Here is a 21,022-nt window from a genome sequence, read left to right as displayed (position 1 = left end):
GTGTACTGTAAATGTGCAAAACTGTTTCATAAAAAAACTGTACATAGTGCAAGTATCAAGAAAGTCATATTGATATTGAAAAGATTTTGAAAAAGTGTATTTATTTTCATTAAATGAGCTACGTAATTTCCTTGCAACCATTCCAAAAGGTACCCCATCTCTGCCCGAAGCTAGCTGGGATAGGCTCAGCTCAGTCGTGCCACTCATAAGGGGAACAGAAAATGTATGAAATGGAAGTCAGAGTGAGAGAAATCAGCCAAGGAAACATTGTGTGATTGTGAATAGAATCATAAAGCACCTTTTTCTTATGCACCTAGACATTTTCAAATGTTCTAATCAGTTCTTTGTTTCAAGTGACATCTGTATTGCATCCACACTTATGACATAACATCAAGACAATTAAGGTTCTGTTCAGTGACGTGCATACGAATCATGTGGCATGACATTTGTTAATGTCTGACTCTGAAGCAGGATTTCTTTTTCCAATAACAGACTAACCTTTCACTTTACAATATCCTATCACACAGGTTATTGTTGCTGTTGCAGAGTTCCCAAAGCGTCTATGTCCGACTGTGTCCATATTTTTGGCCACAAAGTACCGTATTTTCTGGTGTAAAAGGTGCACCGGAGTATAAGGCGCACACCCAATGAATGGTGTATTTTCAAAATTTACCACATATAAAGCACACCAGACTATAAGGCACACCTTCAAAGAATGAGAAACGTTTTACAAATATCATGTACAGTATAAATAGACCAGATTTTTCCAAATATAAGGCACACACATTATAAGGTGCTCCAGTAAAGCGCGGGTTACTCGCGACTTCTCCTAAAGGGGAAATGTCATCAGTGTCTTCTCACCTGTTGTGGCTCAATATTACTTCTCATATAAGGTGCACCTACGTATGGTGCAGGATAATCTTTTGAGGGAAATCAAGGCCTTTGGGTGCACCGTATACACCGGTAAATTATATATATATATATATATATATATATATATATATATATATATATATATATATATATATATATATATATATATATTAAAAATACACCATTCATATATATATATATTATAAATACACCATTCATATATATATATATATATATTAAAAATACACCATTCATATATATATATATATATATATATATATATATATATATATATATACACCATTCATATATATATATATATATATATATATATATATATATATATATATATATAATTTACCGGTGTATACGGTGCACCCAAAGGCCTTGATTTCCCTCAAAAGATTATCCTGCACCTTATACGTAGGTGCACCTTATATGAGAAGTAATATTGAGCCACAACAGGTGAGAAGACACTGATGACATTTCCCCTTTAGGAGAAGTCGCGAGTAATATATATATATATATATATATACAGTAAAGTCTCGTTATATCGATATCGGATATATCGATAGTCCCGGTTATATCGATACTATTTCTATGCACGCACGGAGAAAATTACATGCAAACAGGGTCGGATATATCGATAGTCCCGGTTATAACGATATTTTTTTCGACTCCCGAGAATATCGATATAACGAGACTTTACTGTACTTCAAATCTTGCCACTCCCCCCGGGGTGAAAAACGATGGAACTGAATGCTAGAATGAAATGTTGGCATGTGCGGGTGCTGAAAAGGAAAAACATGTTCACATATTTCTTTAGGACTGTGAGTCAATTGTTTTGATCACAAATGTCAACTGTTACTCATTAGGGTTTGATGATTACCTGTATGGATTTAAAAGGCCGGATGATTTGATGTTTCGCAACTCATTTCATATTAATAATAATACAACAATTGTACTTAATACTGGGAAGTTTGCACATGGAAATGATGAAATAAAATACCGTACATTGTACATTGAACCCTTCTGCTGTTTTCTTTGAACTGTCACGAATGGATTTCATCAAAATGTTTGGAATTGAACAGTTTGCTTTGTGTTTTATTTGAAGTGGTTTGTTTTCTTCCCACAATGTATAGTGTTTGCATGAACTCTCAATCGTTCATAATTGGGTCACTGCTATACAGTATTTTGCTGTTCCAAAACACCATCCGGTGTCGAACCCGAAACACAAGTCAATGTTACTTTACAATCAGATAGTGTGGATGCATACAGTAACTTTGCTGGTGTGAAAATTAACACATGATGATGTTGAATTAACAAATGATTTTTCAGTGCATGCAAAACAGTTTTTGAGGTACTTTCCATGGATTCTAAATGCCAGGTGATGGAGTAACCGAGCTTACAATGTAAGCACGGTCCATTTCTGTGCTTTCCGATACAAAACAAACATCTTTTTGTTCAAACGGAGGCGGGAGTTAATCATGTGCTTGATATAATCTGTTGTGAAGCAGGACAACAGTGGCCTTCTATGTGCTCATAGCCATGGTCGATCGCAGCAGTCAGATTTCAATGTCATTTATGTTCTGAGGTCTAAATCTATGTTGTTGTTTTTTTGTGGTCTCTTTACAAACCTATAGATATGTTACTAACTCTGGCGCCACCAGCCTTCATACTTACAGATGGAGCACAACACTCACTCCGTCGCCTACAGGTTTTAATCAATAACTTAAAAAGTGTTGTTGCTACAAATGTTAGTTTACCGCCTCAAGTCATTTCATTTCAATTTAAACAAGTTGGAAAATAGTCATGGCAGAGGTTTGAAGAGCAAGGATATCTGTGCTGGTGTAACACCTAGTGGACACAAGTTGTAACTTGTCCGGCAATCAGGATGAAATGCGCCTGTCACAAAACTCAAGAAGCACTTTTTAGAAGAGGCCTCTGGCAACTCATGTGGTCCTAATGGGCTGCCTGCTGTTTGTGGGCTCTAATGGTGACCTTTTGCGCTATAGATTCAGCCATGTGACCCAGACCCAAGTCTATGGAAACACACTCACTACAAGTACAGGCATGGGGTACTCAACATGTTAATTGCTTTCCTGGCCTTGCGCATGCATGAAAAACACAACAACAACAACAACAAAAAACAGAAGAAAAAAAAATCATATTGCAGTCATTCAAAATAAATGTGCTTGTACACAATATCTTTAAACATGATTGTTTGCGCTTTATTCTCAGTTCAATGAAAATAATGGGAGAAAAGGTTAGCAAGTATACAGAAACACCCACCGCTTTTCCACCTAAAGTCAGGTTTGTTACACAGTCAAAATATAAGACAACAAATGCTTCTGAGCCTTGCAAGTTCACCCAAATGGTTACAATTTTTATTGGTACATAACATATTTATTTTATGCAACACTTTTCATGATAAGTAAAACTTAAACAGTAAAAACAGTAAACTGCCAATACTTCCTTTGTTTATTTCGCTGATTTTTTGTGGTGACATTTCGAAAAGTTTGTACGGAAACATTTGGGAAATATTCACTCTTTAAATTTTGGTTGACAAATGGAAAATAGTACTTGTTGAAACAGGCAGCTTTTGTTTGGGAATCATCAACTTTTGAAAAAAAATGTCATGCCCTTTTAATGGAGAACATTTGTGTTGGGGACAAAGGAAGTGGCATTGAGCTGCCTTTTGACACCGCCCTCCGTACTCGTAACATTTAGCCGAACCGAATTATGAAAGGCGCAAGTCGATCGTGACTGGCGCAAGGAGGAAAGACGGCTGAGAAAACTCTCTCCAGAGAAAAAGTAAAGCAAAGGGTCAAAGCATGAATTGGCTGCGGCGAGACACAATGTCACAACAACTGACTTTTGCATCGCAATTTTTTCAGAACAGGACGTGTCAGTCCGGTACAAGGAGTGGATGTGGATGGAGCGTTGCACATGATATGGCATGAAGCTAACTAAGAAGGTCAATAGGACAATGATGATCATCCGAATGGCTTTAGGACCCGTGTGCTGCTGACGTCTCGTACCCGCAGTGCGGGACAACAGTGCGTGGATAATGCCAGCATAGCAAAGAAGTATGATGAGGAAAGGGAGGAGAAATCCCAGCACCAAAGATAAATTGTTGAACATGACGACTTTGGACACATCTCCACCCGTTGGAGGCTCGAAGCACTTTGTTTTATTTGTGGCAGGATCAAATTTCTGGCCAAACATCAGGAAAGGGGAAGAAGCTAGACAGATGAAAATCCAAATGCCTACACACACCAGGCGAGCACGTTTCACTGTCACCAAAAGTCGGTTCTGCACAGGGAAAACAATGGCCAAGAAACGTGTTACAGACATGGCCGCCATGAAGTAAATGCTGCAGTAAAGGTTGACATACAGGGCGCAGGTGGTGATGCGGCATAGGAAATCTCCCTGTTTCCACTCTCCTTTTTTGACATAATAAACAACTCGCATTGGCAGAGTACTGACGCACAGTAGGTCGGAAACAGCCAGATTGAGCATGTAGACTTGGAAAGGAGAACTAGGTAGATATGTACGGATCAGCACCACCAAGGCGAAACCATTTCCAGCCAGTCCTAACACCGTGATGAGGGAGTAGGACGTGGAGTAAACCTGATTACGGAAGTCATCGATGGATGGACAGACAGTAGAGTTGCTGTCTGTACTGCGCAGCTCATTAACATGTTCCATCTGCAGCTGTAAAACACCACAAGAAGTCACAGTTGGCAGATTAGATGACAGATTTTCACTTTGCGTTCAGACAGGAAGAAGCGGATGAATATGTTGACCATTATGGACACGTTTCCTGTCACATAAATGTAAAAACGTCCAATATTTTTTTTCAAGTGGTGGAGTTGGGTTACAAACTATCCATAAGTGGAGCTCTCTGGAGTAACTTTCAGCCTGAGCAAAGGGTGTTTTCACCAAAAGCCGATCACTACATCGGAAAGTCAATCTTAATCTAGACATCTCAACTCACTACATTTGCACATATTGATGAGATCCATAAGAGCAGACCGCTCTTCATCGTAATTGTGATTTCACACAGCATCCCATTGAGGGGGACTTCATGCAGCTAAAAAATCATTCATCTACAGTTTTTGTCATATTATGCAGTAGACCACTTTTAAGTGCCCTGGAATTAAATCATTATTTTCATCCATTCCGTTGCACCCCATTGCGCTGAGGTTACCCCATTTAAAACAAACACCTACACAAAAGAACCATGCATTACATCATCAGAACATTTTGCCTGTGGATTTTGGACTCTCACTTTCCTGTAACAAAACAAAACAAGCCATTTGAATTGTGTTTGAATCTGAATGCTCACCAATGCCTTACAATGCTTGCTCTTCACTTCTGTGAATGCCCTGATGTCAGAACCTTGATTGAAGGAGAATGCTCCTGCAGGTGGCTGCTTCTGCGCAGCTTCATCTAGTTTGAATCTGTTGAAGGAGGGACTTCATGACCAGTGTGTATCATCGCTGGTGATGTCATCATCTGGAGGACAATAATCTGTCCTGACCCCAATCGAGTGAATTTCCCAAGACTTTAGCAACTTTTGTGAGACTAAGTGAACAGTATTTATTCATGAGTAATACCCTATATGTCCCTGCATCACAAAACAGTGAGGACAATGTGGAAACAATCATCCACTAAATGCAACCCTTTGAGAATCTCTTGGAATTCGCTGAAGGGAGTAGTTTTGATTATGGCTGGACCTCCCAACGGCAATACTGTACTGAGGTCGGGCCGCTGATGATTTTACCTGGCAAGAATCGAATAAGGAGAGGACAGGCATGTATCTATTTATTTTTTATTTATTTATTTATTTATTTATTTATTTATTTTCCCCATCTAACTAACGCAAGAGGTAAAATGAATACCAGAAGATCACATAATACCCCCCCCATCTTTTTAGGGAATTAGGAAAAAGCAATTAAGAAAAGGTGAACACTAGATGAAATAAAGTGATTCCTTGTCAACGATTATTGAGGATGTGGGTTGTTTCCGCAGCATTTCCTTTGGAAGTTCTTAATGACCTTGCTTTATGGTTAGCAAATTAAGTCCGGATGCCTCTGTAGAAATGAATATACTGTACTCCTATTCACATTTGACAGGCCTGGGTGGTGACTGGGCCAACCAATTCTGCTCACAAAGTCATTACACACGAGCCAAACTGAATATTGAACCAAAATTTTTAGAGTGAGGAACCACAAAAACTGAGTTTTAAACACTCACAGAACATTCCACCTAATTTTTATATAGTAGTGAGAGACGTTTGTTTTGTGTATACATTTTTAAAACAAGGCGACCCAGGAGTGGAGTGTTAGCACCCAGACTTCACAGTGCAGAGGTACAGGGTTAAATTGAATTAAAATTTAAAAAAAATAACTGAATGAATGAATGAACGGACAAATGAACCGAATGAATGAATGAATGAATTTATTTATTTATTGGATTAGTCTTTATTAGTCTCGCAGTGGATAAATATACATTTTACTGCAAAATAAGTGGAAAGGAAAGGAAGAAGTAGAAAAACAAAATACAGGACCTGCTGTCCTGGCAGCCGCACTCACAGTGCCATCTTGAGGTGAAAATAACAAAAAAAAAAAACAACAACGAAAGAACAAATAATTTGACACCACACAAAGGACATAGACCGTCATTCAATCTTAAGCACTTTCTGCACCCTCTTTGTTGTATGAAGCAGATCTAGATGAAAAAGGAGAGGATCAAAGTGTTCTTTTCACCAGTGGATCAGACACATCATGGTGAAATGTGCACGTCTGCTATACAAGCTAAATGTTGTAAGCAAACATGAAGCTGTAGCATCCATTGACGAAAAGAGATGATGAATGAATGAATGAATGAATGAATGAATGAATGAATGAATCAACTTTTCAAACACTGCATGGCTGAAAAGGTTGATACCATATTAATCCACTATTCAAAGTGACGAACCATTGGCTGGGTTGTATTGTACAAAGCTTTATCACATTTTCACATTTTTTACATTTACTCCTTCTATGTGTCATTTAGCATTTTACTTACAATTTACACAGGGTGTACAATTGTTTAAACTATGAATAAAATCTTTGGATGTCCAATTCAGTGGACGATGATTTTTTCCTTTTAGTATGTCCATCACCACTGTTGGAGTTGTGTAACTTGCACTGAGTTGAATGCAGCAGGAAATGCTCCAATTACAACACCTCAAGGGGTTTGTTCAGTCAACGTGAAGAAAGTTTGACTTACACTCCCTTGTTGCGCTTACGTTTCAAAATGTACATGTGGTGTTCAAACTGAAGTCTTGTGCTATTTGCCTGCTCACAAGAGGTGTTTGAATTCCTTCCGCGAGACTTCAGTGCTCTTCAACTATTTGATCTTTAAATCCGCCAGATGAGCTCAGTCATGCAAATATGCGCAATAAGTTCTTATAATGTGGATATATCATTTAAATATTAGAAACAGTAATGTCTGTTGCTATTTCAGCCATATTTTCTATAATATATTATAATTAATTTGCCAATTACCTGATAAAAAACAAAGAATGCGACACATTCACTTAGTGTTCGAGAATATTTTTTGCAGGGCTTTTTGCATTTTCTTTTTTTTTATTGATCAATTATAATATTAGTAAATGATAAAAATATAAAAATAAATTCATTGTTCGATATTTTTTATTTCATTTTTCATTGTTAAAGGATAAATGTTTTGATGATTCATATTTGTATGACAGAAAATAGCCAATAATTTAATGACAAAGGCATGAAAACAACATAAAATAAAAACAAACGTTGAATAAACCTTTGTTTTTTTTGTTTATTGTTTTTTTAGCAGCTCAATAAATTGAACAAATAAAGGATTCTAAAACTTAAGGTGAGTGGGCCAGATTGAAGTACAAAGAAAGTTGTGTGTGAGCCCCCGGGCCACACTTGGTCCACCCAAGTCTTCAGATACACATTGTATGTGAGAGGCTTTCCAAAAGTGAACTTAAATGACTAAAGCTTTCGCTTTGTAGGTAGTATAGTGAGACCTCAACTTACGAACACCTTATATTACGAACTTTTCATCTTACGAACGTCAAATTTAAAACTTTTAATAAGCATTATTTTCATATTACAGACCCATCACGGCTGGTCCATCAAGCACACGACCTTCGGATCTGGCAGAGTGATCTTCGGCGGAAGCACACGACCGAATAGCGCTCCAGCCGGCGCTACTTTCCACACCTTGATCGCCTACTTGGAGCTTTTTGCTGATAATTTTACTATGATGGGACCGAAAAAAAAAACCATCACAGGCTCGTGTTCAGCCCAAGAAGACAAAAAGTCGCTGAGAAGAAGGAGATAATTGAAAAACACGAACGAGGTGTGCGTTTGTGATATTGAGTGCCCAAGCATGGCTATGCTAAGTTAATTTGGATTCACGAAAAGCAGCTATCCGGCGACAACGTGAGTAAAGCTATTTTTTGCGAGAAAGCACGGCTAATTCACGCCAATATCGCCATGCGCCAACCTGGAAGTTCGGCGCTTATTGAGGATTTTAAAGCCAGTAACAGAACATCTGAGGAGGAGATGGCTGCAGCATCAAGTGAGCTCATAAAGGCAATGTTGGCAAAGTGGAATTATGTGCAGGCTTTTACCGAACAGTTCCATACAGAAAAGACTGTGGCTATGACAATCATCAACATGATAAACAATAATGTGATGCCTCAGCTTCGTAAGACCTTACAAGTCAGAAAGCAACAGGTGTCAATTAAGAGGTTTTTAATCAGCAAAAATGAGGAGTCTCCAAAGAAAAAGAAGAGAAGCCACACCAGAGGTTAAGTTACCAACAGTCCTTATGGAAGGTGACTGTCCTTCCATAAGCCATCAACGACCATCAAAAAGGTAAATAAAACGACTTTATTTTATAGCACAGTTTATTTCTTTAATTACAGTCCTTATAGAATGTGACTCTTTCCAAACAGCAATTCCCTTTGACCTCGGACCTCCAACGCCATTCCATCGAGCCATCAATGACCATCACAAATGTAAATAAAGTGACTTTATGATACAATGCAGTGTATTTCTTTCATTACAATACAATAGAACATTTATTATACATAGAACAAGGTATTTTGTGTGTAGTTTTAAGGCTCATTTAGTTGAAAAGTATATTTTATGGAAACCCGGGAACGGATTATTCCCATTTTAATGGTTTCCTATGGGAATTTTTTTTGAGATACACACTTTTCGCCTTACACACTCTGTCTGGGAACCAATTAAGTTCGTAAGTTGAGGTCTCACTGTATGTAATTTGTTTTATGAGCTATGTTGATTCAGAGCTTCAGATGTGGAGAGGCTGTTTTAGCCTTTGGATTGGCCACGGTGCACAGGTCTTCAAGCTACAGTTTATGACTGCACATGCACTGTAACACGTGTGTGTGTGCGTGTGTGTTTTGTATACACGTGGACAGGAATGTGATCTTGTGCGTTTACTCGATGTTCGTCATCGTATTTGAGCCAACAGCAGCGGCTCCATACATGGAAGTGAGAGCATCTGATCTCATTTGTGGAGACTTCTTTCATTCCTGGACATGACTATTTTTGCAATCTTGTATTCACTTTTACACATGACTGACTGCCAAGTGCAGTTTGAAAATTGTTTTGAGGAAGTGACGCTCAATAAATTCTTTGGGTGGCCTGCTGACAATCAAACATACAAGGAAACATTTTGAATGTTTCATTTTACATGCAGAACGTTCAGGCAATACTCTGCAGAAGAAACTATTTATATGGGTCATGTTATCTCTGAAATACTCTTGGCTCCGCAGTTTAATCAGCCGACAAATCGAACATAGTAATCCGATCACAAACACGTCAACTGAAAAATGTAGAAATTCTTAGCTACTCACCTCTTTTCTCTGGACTAAAGAGTATGTCAGAAGGTACAAATGCATGTTTCTGGTAAGGAATCGTAGTAAGTTATGAGACACTAAACGCAGTCCGTCTCCCTATGTTAGCAAAAAAATCTTGCTGGGACTGCGTTTTTGTATGCATAGTACATTTGTCATGGGCCATGATCACCAAAAACAACTTGTAGTCTGGCTCACACATGGACCCAAAACTACATTGACAGTAAAAATCAAAAACATTTGCACACAAGCATAATCTATTCAATCAGACAACTTCCCACAGATCAGATAATGTCAACTCACAAGTTGACAGAATTTTCAATTTCATGGTGGCCTCACATATTTTAAATGCAATTGCAGCAGCATTAAATGCTTTTTCCTGACATTGCATATCAAGGATTGAAAAAAAAAATGAGGTAATCCGTTGCAGTTACAAAATAAATTCCACATCATCAGATCACAGGTACATTTTAAAAAAATTGGCAGTATGTTGGATTATTTTCTTTTTATGAAAACTAAGCCAGACAATCCAAGGTTATTCTTGAGGAGAAATAAGATTACATGTGACTTTTTGGTGTAATATTTTTCCACCCCTAATTCTAAACAATCATTAACCCTCATTGTATGGAAAACTGTCTTGCACGCCTTGGGACGTCTTGCGTTGTTGGCAGCTGTACAAACAAGCAGAAGAATTTAAATCTGTGACAAGATTCCAGTGACAAATTAATCTGAGAGTCGTTTGAAAAGACAATTTTGGCGTTGTACATGTGCTCCCCTTAGAATGCAAAATTAACAGAAAGTCATCCAGTATTAGAAATACTGTGTGCCTGCAGCTGAGCGATGGGTTATACACACAGCATGCATTTCATGAAAATATACATAAAATCAACCATTTTCTTTGTTGGTGTAGAGACATAAGAAGTCAAGCCAATGAATGTTGGAGCCAAACATGAATAATATGCGTCTGTATTATGACTTGAAGGAAACAATCCAAGCTGATCATTTTAGTATGTGATAAAATGTATACAAACATTGCACGCAACCCTCAACATTAATGCCGGCATCACTGCTATCCTGTTATGCGCAGATGTCCTGGCTGGTTCGCACATACAGTATGGCAGAAGATGGCTTTTGGCTTTGACAGTGATAGATGCTCGGACCATTTACTGCAGACTAATTTTGCAATTCACGTAAAACACAAATCAACAACACCAGTAACACTTTGAAAATTGACAAGCTCATATGCTGAAATTGAAAACATGTTCTCAAATTACGTCTATGTAAGCTCTCAGTCATACAGGAGTGGTCCATCGATGAAAAGGTTTCTTCAGCCGTCATCTGTGTTTCTTTGAAGGTGTTCGTTGAAGGTAGAGAAAAGGAGTCAAAAAGTATCAGGAGAGCACTCACAAACTGTGGGTACCCTCAGTGGTCATTTAACAAATGTCAGAAGGAAAGAATAGGGAATGAAACCAAAAATTCTGAAGACACAAAAAGGAGAGGAATAGCAGTACTTTACATTGCAGGAGTTTCTGAAAAACTTCAAACAGTCCTTTGGCAACACAAAATTCCTACTTATTTCAAACCGATAAACACTTTAAGGCAGAAATTAGTGCATCCAAAAGAGAGGCCGCCAAATGAAAAACAGTAATGTAGTTTATTCAATACATTGTAAGAATGAAAATTGTAAAGAGCAGTACATTGGGGAGACTAAACAAATTCTCAAAAAAAGACTATCAACATCGCGGGATAATACTAGTGGGCCTCAATCAGCAGTACATATGCACCTAAAAGCTAGCAACCACTCATTTGACAACAATGAGGTTAAAATCTTGGCGAAAGAACATAGATGGTTTGAAAGGGAAGTAAAATGAGCAATTTTCATAAAACAACTAAATCCGTCATTAAACCGGTTTGGTGGGGTGAGGTTCAATTTGGATCGTTCGTACAACAGCCTACTTAGGCAAAATAGGCTTAGGAATACTGATGAGGTGATACCGGTGGAAGTGGGGCATTCAGGCCAGTCGTTAGTCAGACAATAGGAACAATCAGTGCAGTGGCAGGGAGTAGTCCTCTGCTCCCCCCAACCTGAGAGCAGGGACCTATCATAGCAGAGTCCGGCACCGCCATGTCTGGACAGTAGGGATATATATATAGGGCCTAAACTACCAGTAAGACTTTAGTTTGCTGACGAAGTTTCTTGGATAAGAAGCAAAAAGTCATGAGATGTCAAAAGATGACAGCTGAAGAAACCTTTTAAAACTGAGCCACCGTTATTAGCGATAGATTACCAGGACTCACCGGCAAATAAAGCTTGCTCATGCACATTTGCAAAGCACTCTTCTGGCAGTCGGCAGAGTGGAACAAAGGCACAAGTTTAAAGTTATGTGAGTGATGTAGGGAAGCCCTCTGGCTCCGTTTCCCTCCCAGTGTGACTCAGTAAGCAACTTTGCACAAATCAAAGGTCGGTTTTCGATCATTATCTGTTCCTATTTTAATCAATGTAATCAATGTATGTTTTTTTATAATCGTGATTGAACAATACAAACGCCTGCTCACAACAGAGCGCTAAAGGAGTCGGTCATAATGCGAAACGACTCCAGAAAGTGACGTATAAGGAAGTGGAGGGGAGTCCGGTGGTACATTCAGGTGCGCTCAGTTTTGTGCTAAATTTGGTCCCCGACCCATTTTCTTTTGTAAACCTACCTGTCAAAGAGAGAACGGAATAATGGCAAAAAGGTTAGGTAAGAGAAAAATTGATTCAGAATGCAGGGTATTTAACCTGCAGTGGAAAAACGATTATTTTTATGTTCAATGCAAAGAAAAGGCTGTTTGTCTTATCTGTCAAGAGGCGGTGGCGGTATTCAAAGAATATAATCCTCGCCGACACTATGAATCCCGTCGCAAAGACAAGTACGATAGCTTGCAAGGCCAAATACGAGCAGACAAACTCTCAAAGCGAAAAAGTGAACTACTATCTCAGCAGAATACATTTGTACGCCATGCTCAGCTGAAGAAGGCATCCGTTCGGGACAGCTTTCGGGTTGCTAAACGGCAGCGGCAAGCCTTTCACGGACGGAGAGTTTAAGAAATGTATGGATGCTGTAGCGCAGGAGTTGTCTCCCGAGAAGAAAGAAGCATATAATGCCGTAAATCTGTCGGCGAGTACAATCACCAGACGCGGTGAAGAAATCGGGATTAATGTATATGCCCAGCTGCAGCAGAAGACGAAAGGATTTGACTTTTTTTTTCATTAGCACTGGACGAGAGCACGTACGTGCATGACACAGCGCAACTGCCCATTTTAATTCGTGGAGTTAGCGTAAACTTTGAGATATGCGAGGAGCTGCCAGTCCTCCAAAGTCTCAAAGGGACTACCACGGGAGAGGATATTTTTGACCAAGTGTACCAAACCATGAATTAGTTGGACCTGAGTTACAGAACTGTGATGTTCTGAAAGACGCATTGAAGCCCAACAGTCTCATTGACTTCGATGCCGCCGTCCCAAACGACACATATCCAAACATCAAAAAACACGCAATGAAAATGTCCAGTTTTTGGGAGCACGTATATCTGCGAGAAAAGCTTTTCTCGCATGAAACTGCTAAAATCAACGATGAGATCAAGATTGACAGATGAACATATGCATCAGTGCTTGTAACTATAGAATGGAACCGGATATTCAACTTCTCACCAACCAGATGCAGACCCACAGGTCACACTGACGAACATACATAAGTAAGATTACTTTTCTGACTTGAATGAGTCATTCTGAGTATAAACAAATATAATCATAATAGAATCTATTGGGATAAAATCCATCTTTACAGCCATACTGGTAGTGAAATATATTGTGCTGTATCACTTAGTTCACTTTCTCAACCTGCTTCCTTTGTGGTTTTCACAGGGAAGTTGATGAGAGAGAGAGCTGTAAACAGCATTGTCTACAAGCCTACTGGAAGCTACAAAAGCATTATGAGGAAGGAACACAAGAACTTTAATGTCAGAGAGATTCTGCTCTGACAACTGAGCTGAACTTTTATCTGTTAAGATTGTGCATGGCACAACAGAAAGTTAATGTTCCATGGCTTTTTTTATGAAGAACCCAAAGATAGTTATTTAGTTAGTATCTATTTCATAGTGTTATTTATTTCCTGTTTTTTTGAATGAAGAACCAAGAGAGAGTTATTTTGTTATTATTTATTTCATTAATAGTGTTATTATTTGTTTCCTGACATTTTTCTGTAAAGAACCTCAAAAGGGTTATTTGGTTATGTGTGGCTTTCTGGAAAACATTTTTTCTATGATCGTCACACTTTTTCTGTTACAAATGTCTGACGTCTAGTGGGGAAGGCCTTGATTGAGGGCCTTCATAAGCGTGGACGTGGGTTGCCTATATTGGTCAAACTGCAGCTTACACACCCTGTTTAAAATCCCCTCTGTTTTACATTTCAAAGAAATATTTGAATCATTATTGGCTGGTGGAACTTGCCAGGAAAACGTTTCTCTCACTTGATGGCAATGACGCCATCTTAATTTGCCTAATGTCTTCCATCCAACCATTTAATTAACAATAGACATATGCTTCACATGCATGTTATAGAGAAATATTTCCTGCTATGATGAATTAAACATGGGTCAAGCAAATGACACCAGACTTAAGCGACCAACAAAGAGCTTTAGGCCACACACCAGCCACAGCTGTCATTCTTGAATTGCAATGTTTGTTTGAAGTAATGATACATGAGGACAGGAGGTCTGTAGGCATGCGCCATATGCCACAATCCTTGCTCTCGGATGACTCTTTTGAAGGCCTCAGTGGAGGAACTGTACATTATAAAAAACCATGGGGGAAAAATCTTTATAATTTTCATCCGTACGTGTCAAGGCACCCTAGCATTATATAGGATATATGATATGTGAAGTGTTTCGTTTCTGGTTGAGCTGCTGTGAAAGCGCTATATAAATAGAGACGTGTTGTTTTGTGTATAGTATCTTCTCTTGTTGCTAAAACTAATATGTCCAGCAGAGGGAGGTAGTCGAGAGAATCTTCTTCTGAGTGACGTAATATGACCACGACAATCGGTGTCTTCAATTACGTTCCTCCAGAGCAGGTTTCCTGGATGTTGCAACTCGCCTGATACAAACCGGCAGAGTAGAAAAAAATAAGGCGATTATTGCTGTTGAGTGTGTGAGTGAGGAAGGAAAAATGGAGTGTCACTAATCATTTGACGCTCAAAATCAAACAACTGGTTGAAACACAAGTTGCATTTTTGTGGTTGTGATGTCTCTGCCAAATGCACACAAATTTGGGGATGGTGGGATAAAAAAACAATAATTTATACCCAGGCTTGGGGCATAATGGAATACATGTACATACATATTGTGGATAGAAAAAAATCCCTTACACTTACTGTCAAGTTATGTTGTTTTTTTGAGTTCTCCCCCAACTTGAAAAGGGGTTTTGGCTGTGTTGACCGGGGTTACACTGGGACTTCACTCTTTGACTCCAATGATGAGACAGATTTCTCCTTTCTTTTTCCTTTTATTTTGGACTTAATCGTCTCTTTTCTCATTGAAAAGACAATTTCAGGTTGCAAGATTGCAAGCTGATTTCAAGGTGAAAAACCTTTGAAGAAGGTAAAACAAAACAACAATTAGGTTTACATTTGATTAACAGGCTGGTTTTGACATTAAACCGCCAAATCAAATAAACAATCGCAATAACAAATTCTCTCACCGTCAGTCACCCTGGTCTTTACACAGTTGAACTCCACTGTTTTGGTAAACTCCTAGAGCAGTACTTGAACCGAACGCCGAGCAGTGTAGAAAACTGACTGTTTTAAAGGAGCGGTTTGTTCTGTTGAGAGCCTTCCTAATTACTGAATAGATTTCAGCTGCTGGCACACCTGCCTTCATTTCAGCTCTCTCCTCTGGGGGAAAATGGTGCCACACATCTTTGGACTACAGCTTCGGCCATATTTGTAGTTTTTTACCAAGACACCCATCTTTGGACTACAGCTTCAGCCATCTTTGTAGTTTGCCAAGACACTTACAGAAAAAATATATAATTACATTATAGGCACATTTATTCAAAACTCCATTTTTAATGCATGGAGAGACACCACAGTCAAGTCTCGTTGGTCATCCTGGAATTAAGAAGATAACTGTTCAAAATATAGCATAATGGATTGCTATTAGACATTCCAAAGACACACGTCACTGGTTATGTGTTGGTTTCAGTTCCAAAATGAACGGGAACGGGTTTCACATTTTGTGGTGCATTTATTTATTATTAATGGTTTGTTTTAACAAAGAAAGTCAAAATCATCCCAATTACTGGCTACCACGGAAGAGCATTTCGAGCATCGGTGTCAAATTCAAGCCCCGGGGGCCAAACTTGGCCCGTCACATCATTTTAATTGGCCCGCGAAAGCAAATCGAGAATGTCAAGTGCCATTATACTTGCTATGGTCTGAACCAAAATTTCGAATTGTCCCATGTAAACCACAATAACAGTCATTATTTTTTACTTCAAATTTGAAACCTAGTTCTTCATTTATTTGTTGTGCGCTCTATATGTAATATGTGGAGTGGATTAAACATTCTATTGGCTTCCCCATATTCGTAACAGCCCCGAAAGGAAACCGTAACAAAAATGTAGCCCACATAAAAAAATGAGTTTGACACCATTGGTATAGAGCAGGGGTGTCAAAGTCATTTTTTGCCGCGGGCCACATTGTAGTTATGGTTTCCTCTCGAGGGCTGTTATGAATTTGGGGAACCCATTAGAATGTTTAAATCCCTTCAAATATTACATATAGAGCACACAGCAAATTAATGAATAGCTCGTTTTCAAATCTGAAGTCAAGAATAATGACTTATTGTGGTTGACATCCAAAAATATGAAATTTTGGCTCAGATTTTAGCAATCATCATGGAATTTAACAAGTTTGATTTGCTTTCGCGGGCCGAAAAAAATGATGTGGCGGACCGGATTTGGCCCGCGGGCCTTGACTTTGACACCTGTGGTATAGAGCTAGCAAGCTAGTTTTATGTTTGTGAGTCATTGCTTCATTAATTCCCATCACAAATCACCCACTGCTTTACTTCGTGAATACCCAATTAACAATATCATTTTCGAAATTTGTCACCAAGAACAAACGGAGTAGATCGAATTTTCAATATGAACTTCAAATTTTTCATTAGGACGCAAGATGCATCCCCACGAGTTGGATGCCTGTTCACCAAGGTCACATTGGCGTGCAGCTGTTTCCACAAAAAATTCTTCATACCTTTATGTTGCCATGCATGTGGCTAAAAGTTACAATAATGGAAGGTGCTTGCACATGGTGATGACGCGGTCAGTCTTGCTGTTGCCACATTTAGTGCTCACCCATGGGCATTAGTTCGTCATATGTCGGTGATGTGAGGTAAGAACTTGTTCAGTTTTGGCAAAATCGAGAGATCCACAATCAGCAGCCTTGAGGGTTGGGGTCGGAGTTTAATAAATGCTCATAAGGGGCTCACAGGGTCTGTTGTCGACAAACACATACAAACACCACACAACCCTGTCGTGCGGCGAGACAGCAAGCAGGTGGAAAGAGGATAAATGTTCACTCAGCTAGATGCAGGAAGGGTATCGTGAGTTTTCTTTATTTGAAGTTGATATCAGCTTTCAACAGACCACAGGTAACACCGCTCTCCAGCTTGTCCTTTGTCCCTCTTCTTCCTCCTCCAAGAGACTGGCTCAGGCTGGCTTTAAAGGTGCTTCACCTGAGCTTCTGGCCAATCAGGTCCCAGCGGCAATTGGCCATTCCCAGGTGGTTGCAATCACCTTCTCAATCAGTCTAAATCAATTAGTGGTCGCCCAACTCTACTGTTTTGGATGGGGAGAAATGTGCACCTTTCTCCCATCCAAAATCCAGAACACACAAAATTATTTAACATTTCTTTTAGCATCATGACATCATTCACCCCCTCTCCTCAGAGTTCAGACATTCTTGTCAAATAATCAGCAATAACATTTGTTGTCAGGGCAGAGAAAGTCATATGTGACAGGTCCTATTCTCCTAGTCACAGCGTATGGGCCCTGCCACTTTGCCAGTAGCTTACTTGATCCCATATGCAACAATATTAACACCTTCTGTCCAGGGTGCCAATCTCTCCCTGATAAATTCTTGCCGTTATTCTCGCTGGAGATCCTCTTCCAGCTTCTGACGTTCTGCATCTTCCGCTTCTTTCTGGAATTCTGGGTTCAGAAACCATGGGAATTGCAGCTTGTCTTAGATGATGAAACTGTGGAGGTTGGGCATGTTAAGTAACCCAACTTGGGAGTTTCTTGTGCGGGACGAAGGTTCGTTGGCCTGGCTGTTCGAGAGTCAGCGCCCCGGGGCTGCGGTCCCAGAGGAGGATAATGTTAACTAGATCGACTGTCAAATGTCCATTCTTACTTGTTGGGTGCATCTGATCTCTAGATCTGTTCAATCAACATCACCTCTTGTCTGAGTCTTAGGCTTCACCACTGGTTCCATCTCACTCTGCTCAGTTCCATCCTTGGCTTGGCAACTGTCAGACGCCTCATGGAAAAGAAGAACGGCATCTTCTTGGGGCAACTCAAGCTTCTGGTTTCCTTGATCCCCTTCAGAACTCTTCAGTCCAGTTTGGTTGGCCCGTGCTACACAACTTCTTACTCGTCCCACCTTCTTCCTCTCGGCTTCCTCTTATCTTTTCCACTTCAGCAAGGCGTAGCGATCCCACCTTCTTCATGCAGGGTGAAACCATCCCACCACTGCCACCAATTGTCGTGCGGCGAGACAGCAGGCAGGTGGAAAGTTGATAAAAGTTCACTCACCCAGATGCAGGAAGGGTATTGTGAGTTTTCTTGATTTGAAGTTGATATCAGTTTTCGGCAGACCCCAGGTAACACCGCTCTCCAGGTTGTCCTTTGTCCCACTTCTTCCTCCTCGAAGTGACTGGCTCAGTCTAGTTTTAAAGGTGCTTCACCTGAGCTTCTGGCCAATCAGGTCCCAGCGGCAATTGGCCATTCCCAGGTGGTTGCAATCACCTTCTCAATCAGTCTAAATCAATTAGTGGTCGCCCAACTCTACTGTTTTGGATGGGGAGAAATGTGCACCTTTCTCCCATCCAAAATCCAGAACACACAAAATTATTTAACATTTCTTTTAGCATCATGACAAACCCCATTTGCGGGCTTCAGTATAAGTCATGTCCTGTCAGTTAGTCCATAAAGCGAGTAAAACTCAAGTCTCCTCAGATGTAGCGCCTCGCTGGCTTTGTCTACTGCTGTTGTCAGGGCAGAGGTATGCATGGCATGATGGGGTTGCCGCGAAAGCCTCCTGGAGCACATGAATGAGAAGATGGACGCAGGCAAGGGCAGAAAAGTAAAGGAAGTAAACTCATCATTTCATTAAATGAAGGCAGGTTTGAAGTAGAGGGGAGACTGAAGGAGGGTACTGAGCAGGGTGCTGCAAAAGAGTCTTTGTTGTAATTGGTGTGATTCACAAAGCCTTAGTTGGGGCAACATAGCTTAGTTACCGTTACCAAACACAGAAAAAGAGTGCGAGGAAAGTTATGTGTGTGAGCCTGATGCTACGGTCCTCCTCCAGTCAAAGCAAGGACCCCTCATTGGAGCATTTGTCCAATCGTGGCATTTTAGGTTTTCCTACTGATTTGTAAAGTGTGAATGGCACCTTCCTATCTCTTAGACTGAGTGACAATACGTGTTCCACTGAAAATTCTTTGTTGACATCGTGCTGGTCTTTAATCTGCATTTATTTATTTATTTATTTATTTATTTATTTATAACATCCATCACCACAGCTACCCCTCACACTATCCAACTGCCTTGTGTCAACCGTTGAGTCCTTCAAGTTCCTGGGAATCACAGTCTCCCAGGACATGAAGTGGGAGGTCAACACCAACTCTATCCTGAAAAAGGCCCAACAGAGAATGTACTTCCTGAGGCTGCTAAAGAAGCATGGCCTGCCACAGGAGGTGCTGCAACATTTCTACACGGCTGTCATCGAATCCATCCTGTGTTCTTCCATCACCGTTTGGTTCGGGGCCGCCACAAAAATGGACAAAATCCGACTTCAACGGACAGTTAGGACGGCGGAAAAAAATCATTGGCACCGCCCTACCCACTCTCGAGGACTTGCACACTGCAAGAATCCAAACTAGGGCGCGGAAAATCCTACTGGACCCTCCGCACCCTGCCCACCACCTTTTCCAGCTACTCCCCTCAGGCAGGCGCTACCGATCCATGCGCACCAAATCCAGCAGACATTTAAACAGCGTCTTCCCCCAAGCCATTAACTCTTTGAACTCTTTGAACTCTTTCAACAGTAGCCAAAATGGAACTGTATAGTGCCAATTAGCAGTTTTTTTTTTGACGACGATACTAGTGCAGCGTGTTCTACCGGAAACAAATTCCTTGTGTGTTCTACATACTTGGCAATAAAGATGATTCTGATTCTGATTCTGATTCTGATTTGTTGACCAACTATGCTGGGTTCAGAGGAGGGACCCACTTACCCAAAGGTGGACTCTGCAGTGTTTTCATCTTGATATTCTTCTATCTTTGTGTGCCAATTTTGTGTCAAACGTTGCTCACTTGGCATCCATTGCAGCCCAGTCAGCTTGTAAGGAGGATTCTCACATCTACGGCAGCTTCTCAAGGTTTCTCATTTTTCCCAGATGGGTTTCTTTGAGGGGTCTCAAACCTGCGGGCCAACTCCGGCCCCCGAAAGAATATTTTGCGGCCCACCTTGATATGAAAGATTAATGTTAGTGTGGCCCACATGATTGATATGAATGAAACTAGTGTGTGGAGCTGAACAAACCACGGTAAGGTAAAAGGTTCTGAAGGGTGGCACATCGGTCAAGCTGTCATTCATTCATTCCTCCAGTCAGCTGGGCGGAGGAGAAACTGTGAAGCCGCCGACTCCACTCAGCTCCTATAGTCCTCCACTGCTCTCAGATCAGAAATGAAGAAGGTGCTGTGATTTATGATCCGGCCTGTGCCGTGTTAGTAGCCATGTCCATCCTGGCCGATCGCGCTTAGAGAGCTGCTGTGTGTTTGTTCTTACTTATTATAGGCACGTTGCGAGTGAAACTGAAACTTAACAGTAAGTGTGTTTACCCGGCGCTTGAGAGATTCGGATAATTGTCGTTATCCGATACGATTAGAGAAAATAACTGCGTTAG

General features: G+C 40.3%; 1 protein-coding gene across 3 annotated transcripts; it reads right to left on the bottom strand.

The window, feature by feature from the left end:
* Window positions 1–3,200: 3,200 nt before the first annotated feature.
* Window positions 3,201–20,266, bottom strand: LOC148901675 (cysteinyl leukotriene receptor 1-like). 3 transcript variants are annotated; one of them, XM_088989602.1, is made up of 3 exons: window positions 15,534–20,266; window positions 15,208–15,422; window positions 3,201–4,590 (listed from the first exon to the last, which is right to left on the bottom strand). In XM_088989602.1, the coding sequence occupies exon 3, from the start codon at window positions 4,582–4,584 to the stop codon at window positions 3,520–3,522; it is 1,065 nt and encodes a 354-aa protein (XP_088845728.1). In that variant the 5' UTR covers window positions 4,585–4,590; window positions 15,208–15,422; window positions 15,534–20,266; the 3' UTR covers window positions 3,201–3,519. The 3 variants fall into 3 exon arrangements, 2 of the variants coding, with proteins under 2 accessions (XP_088845728.1, XP_088845729.1); XR_016114156.1 differs by lacking the exon at window positions 3,201–4,590 and adding an exon at window positions 14,828–14,930; XM_088989603.1 differs by lacking the exons at window positions 15,208–15,422; window positions 15,534–20,266 and adding an exon at window positions 5,225–5,311.
* Window positions 20,267–21,022: the final 756 nt, after the last annotated feature.

The sequence above is a fragment of the Hippocampus bargibanti genome, linkage group LG02 (assembly GCF_051943395.1).
Source record: "Hippocampus bargibanti isolate YZ-2025 linkage group LG02, ASM5194339v1, whole genome shotgun sequence".
NCBI classification, from domain to species: Eukaryota; Metazoa; Chordata; class Actinopteri; order Syngnathiformes; family Syngnathidae; genus Hippocampus; species Hippocampus bargibanti.
The sequence above is the reverse complement of the archived record's forward strand: the minus strand, read 5'-3'. Positions and strand labels throughout refer to the sequence as shown.

Excerpts from the sequence above, each read along its gene's own strand:
- LOC148901675 (XM_088989602.1), bottom strand. The coding sequence starts at position 4,584 with ATGGAACATGTTAATGAGCTGCGCAGTACAGACAGCAACTCTACTGTC.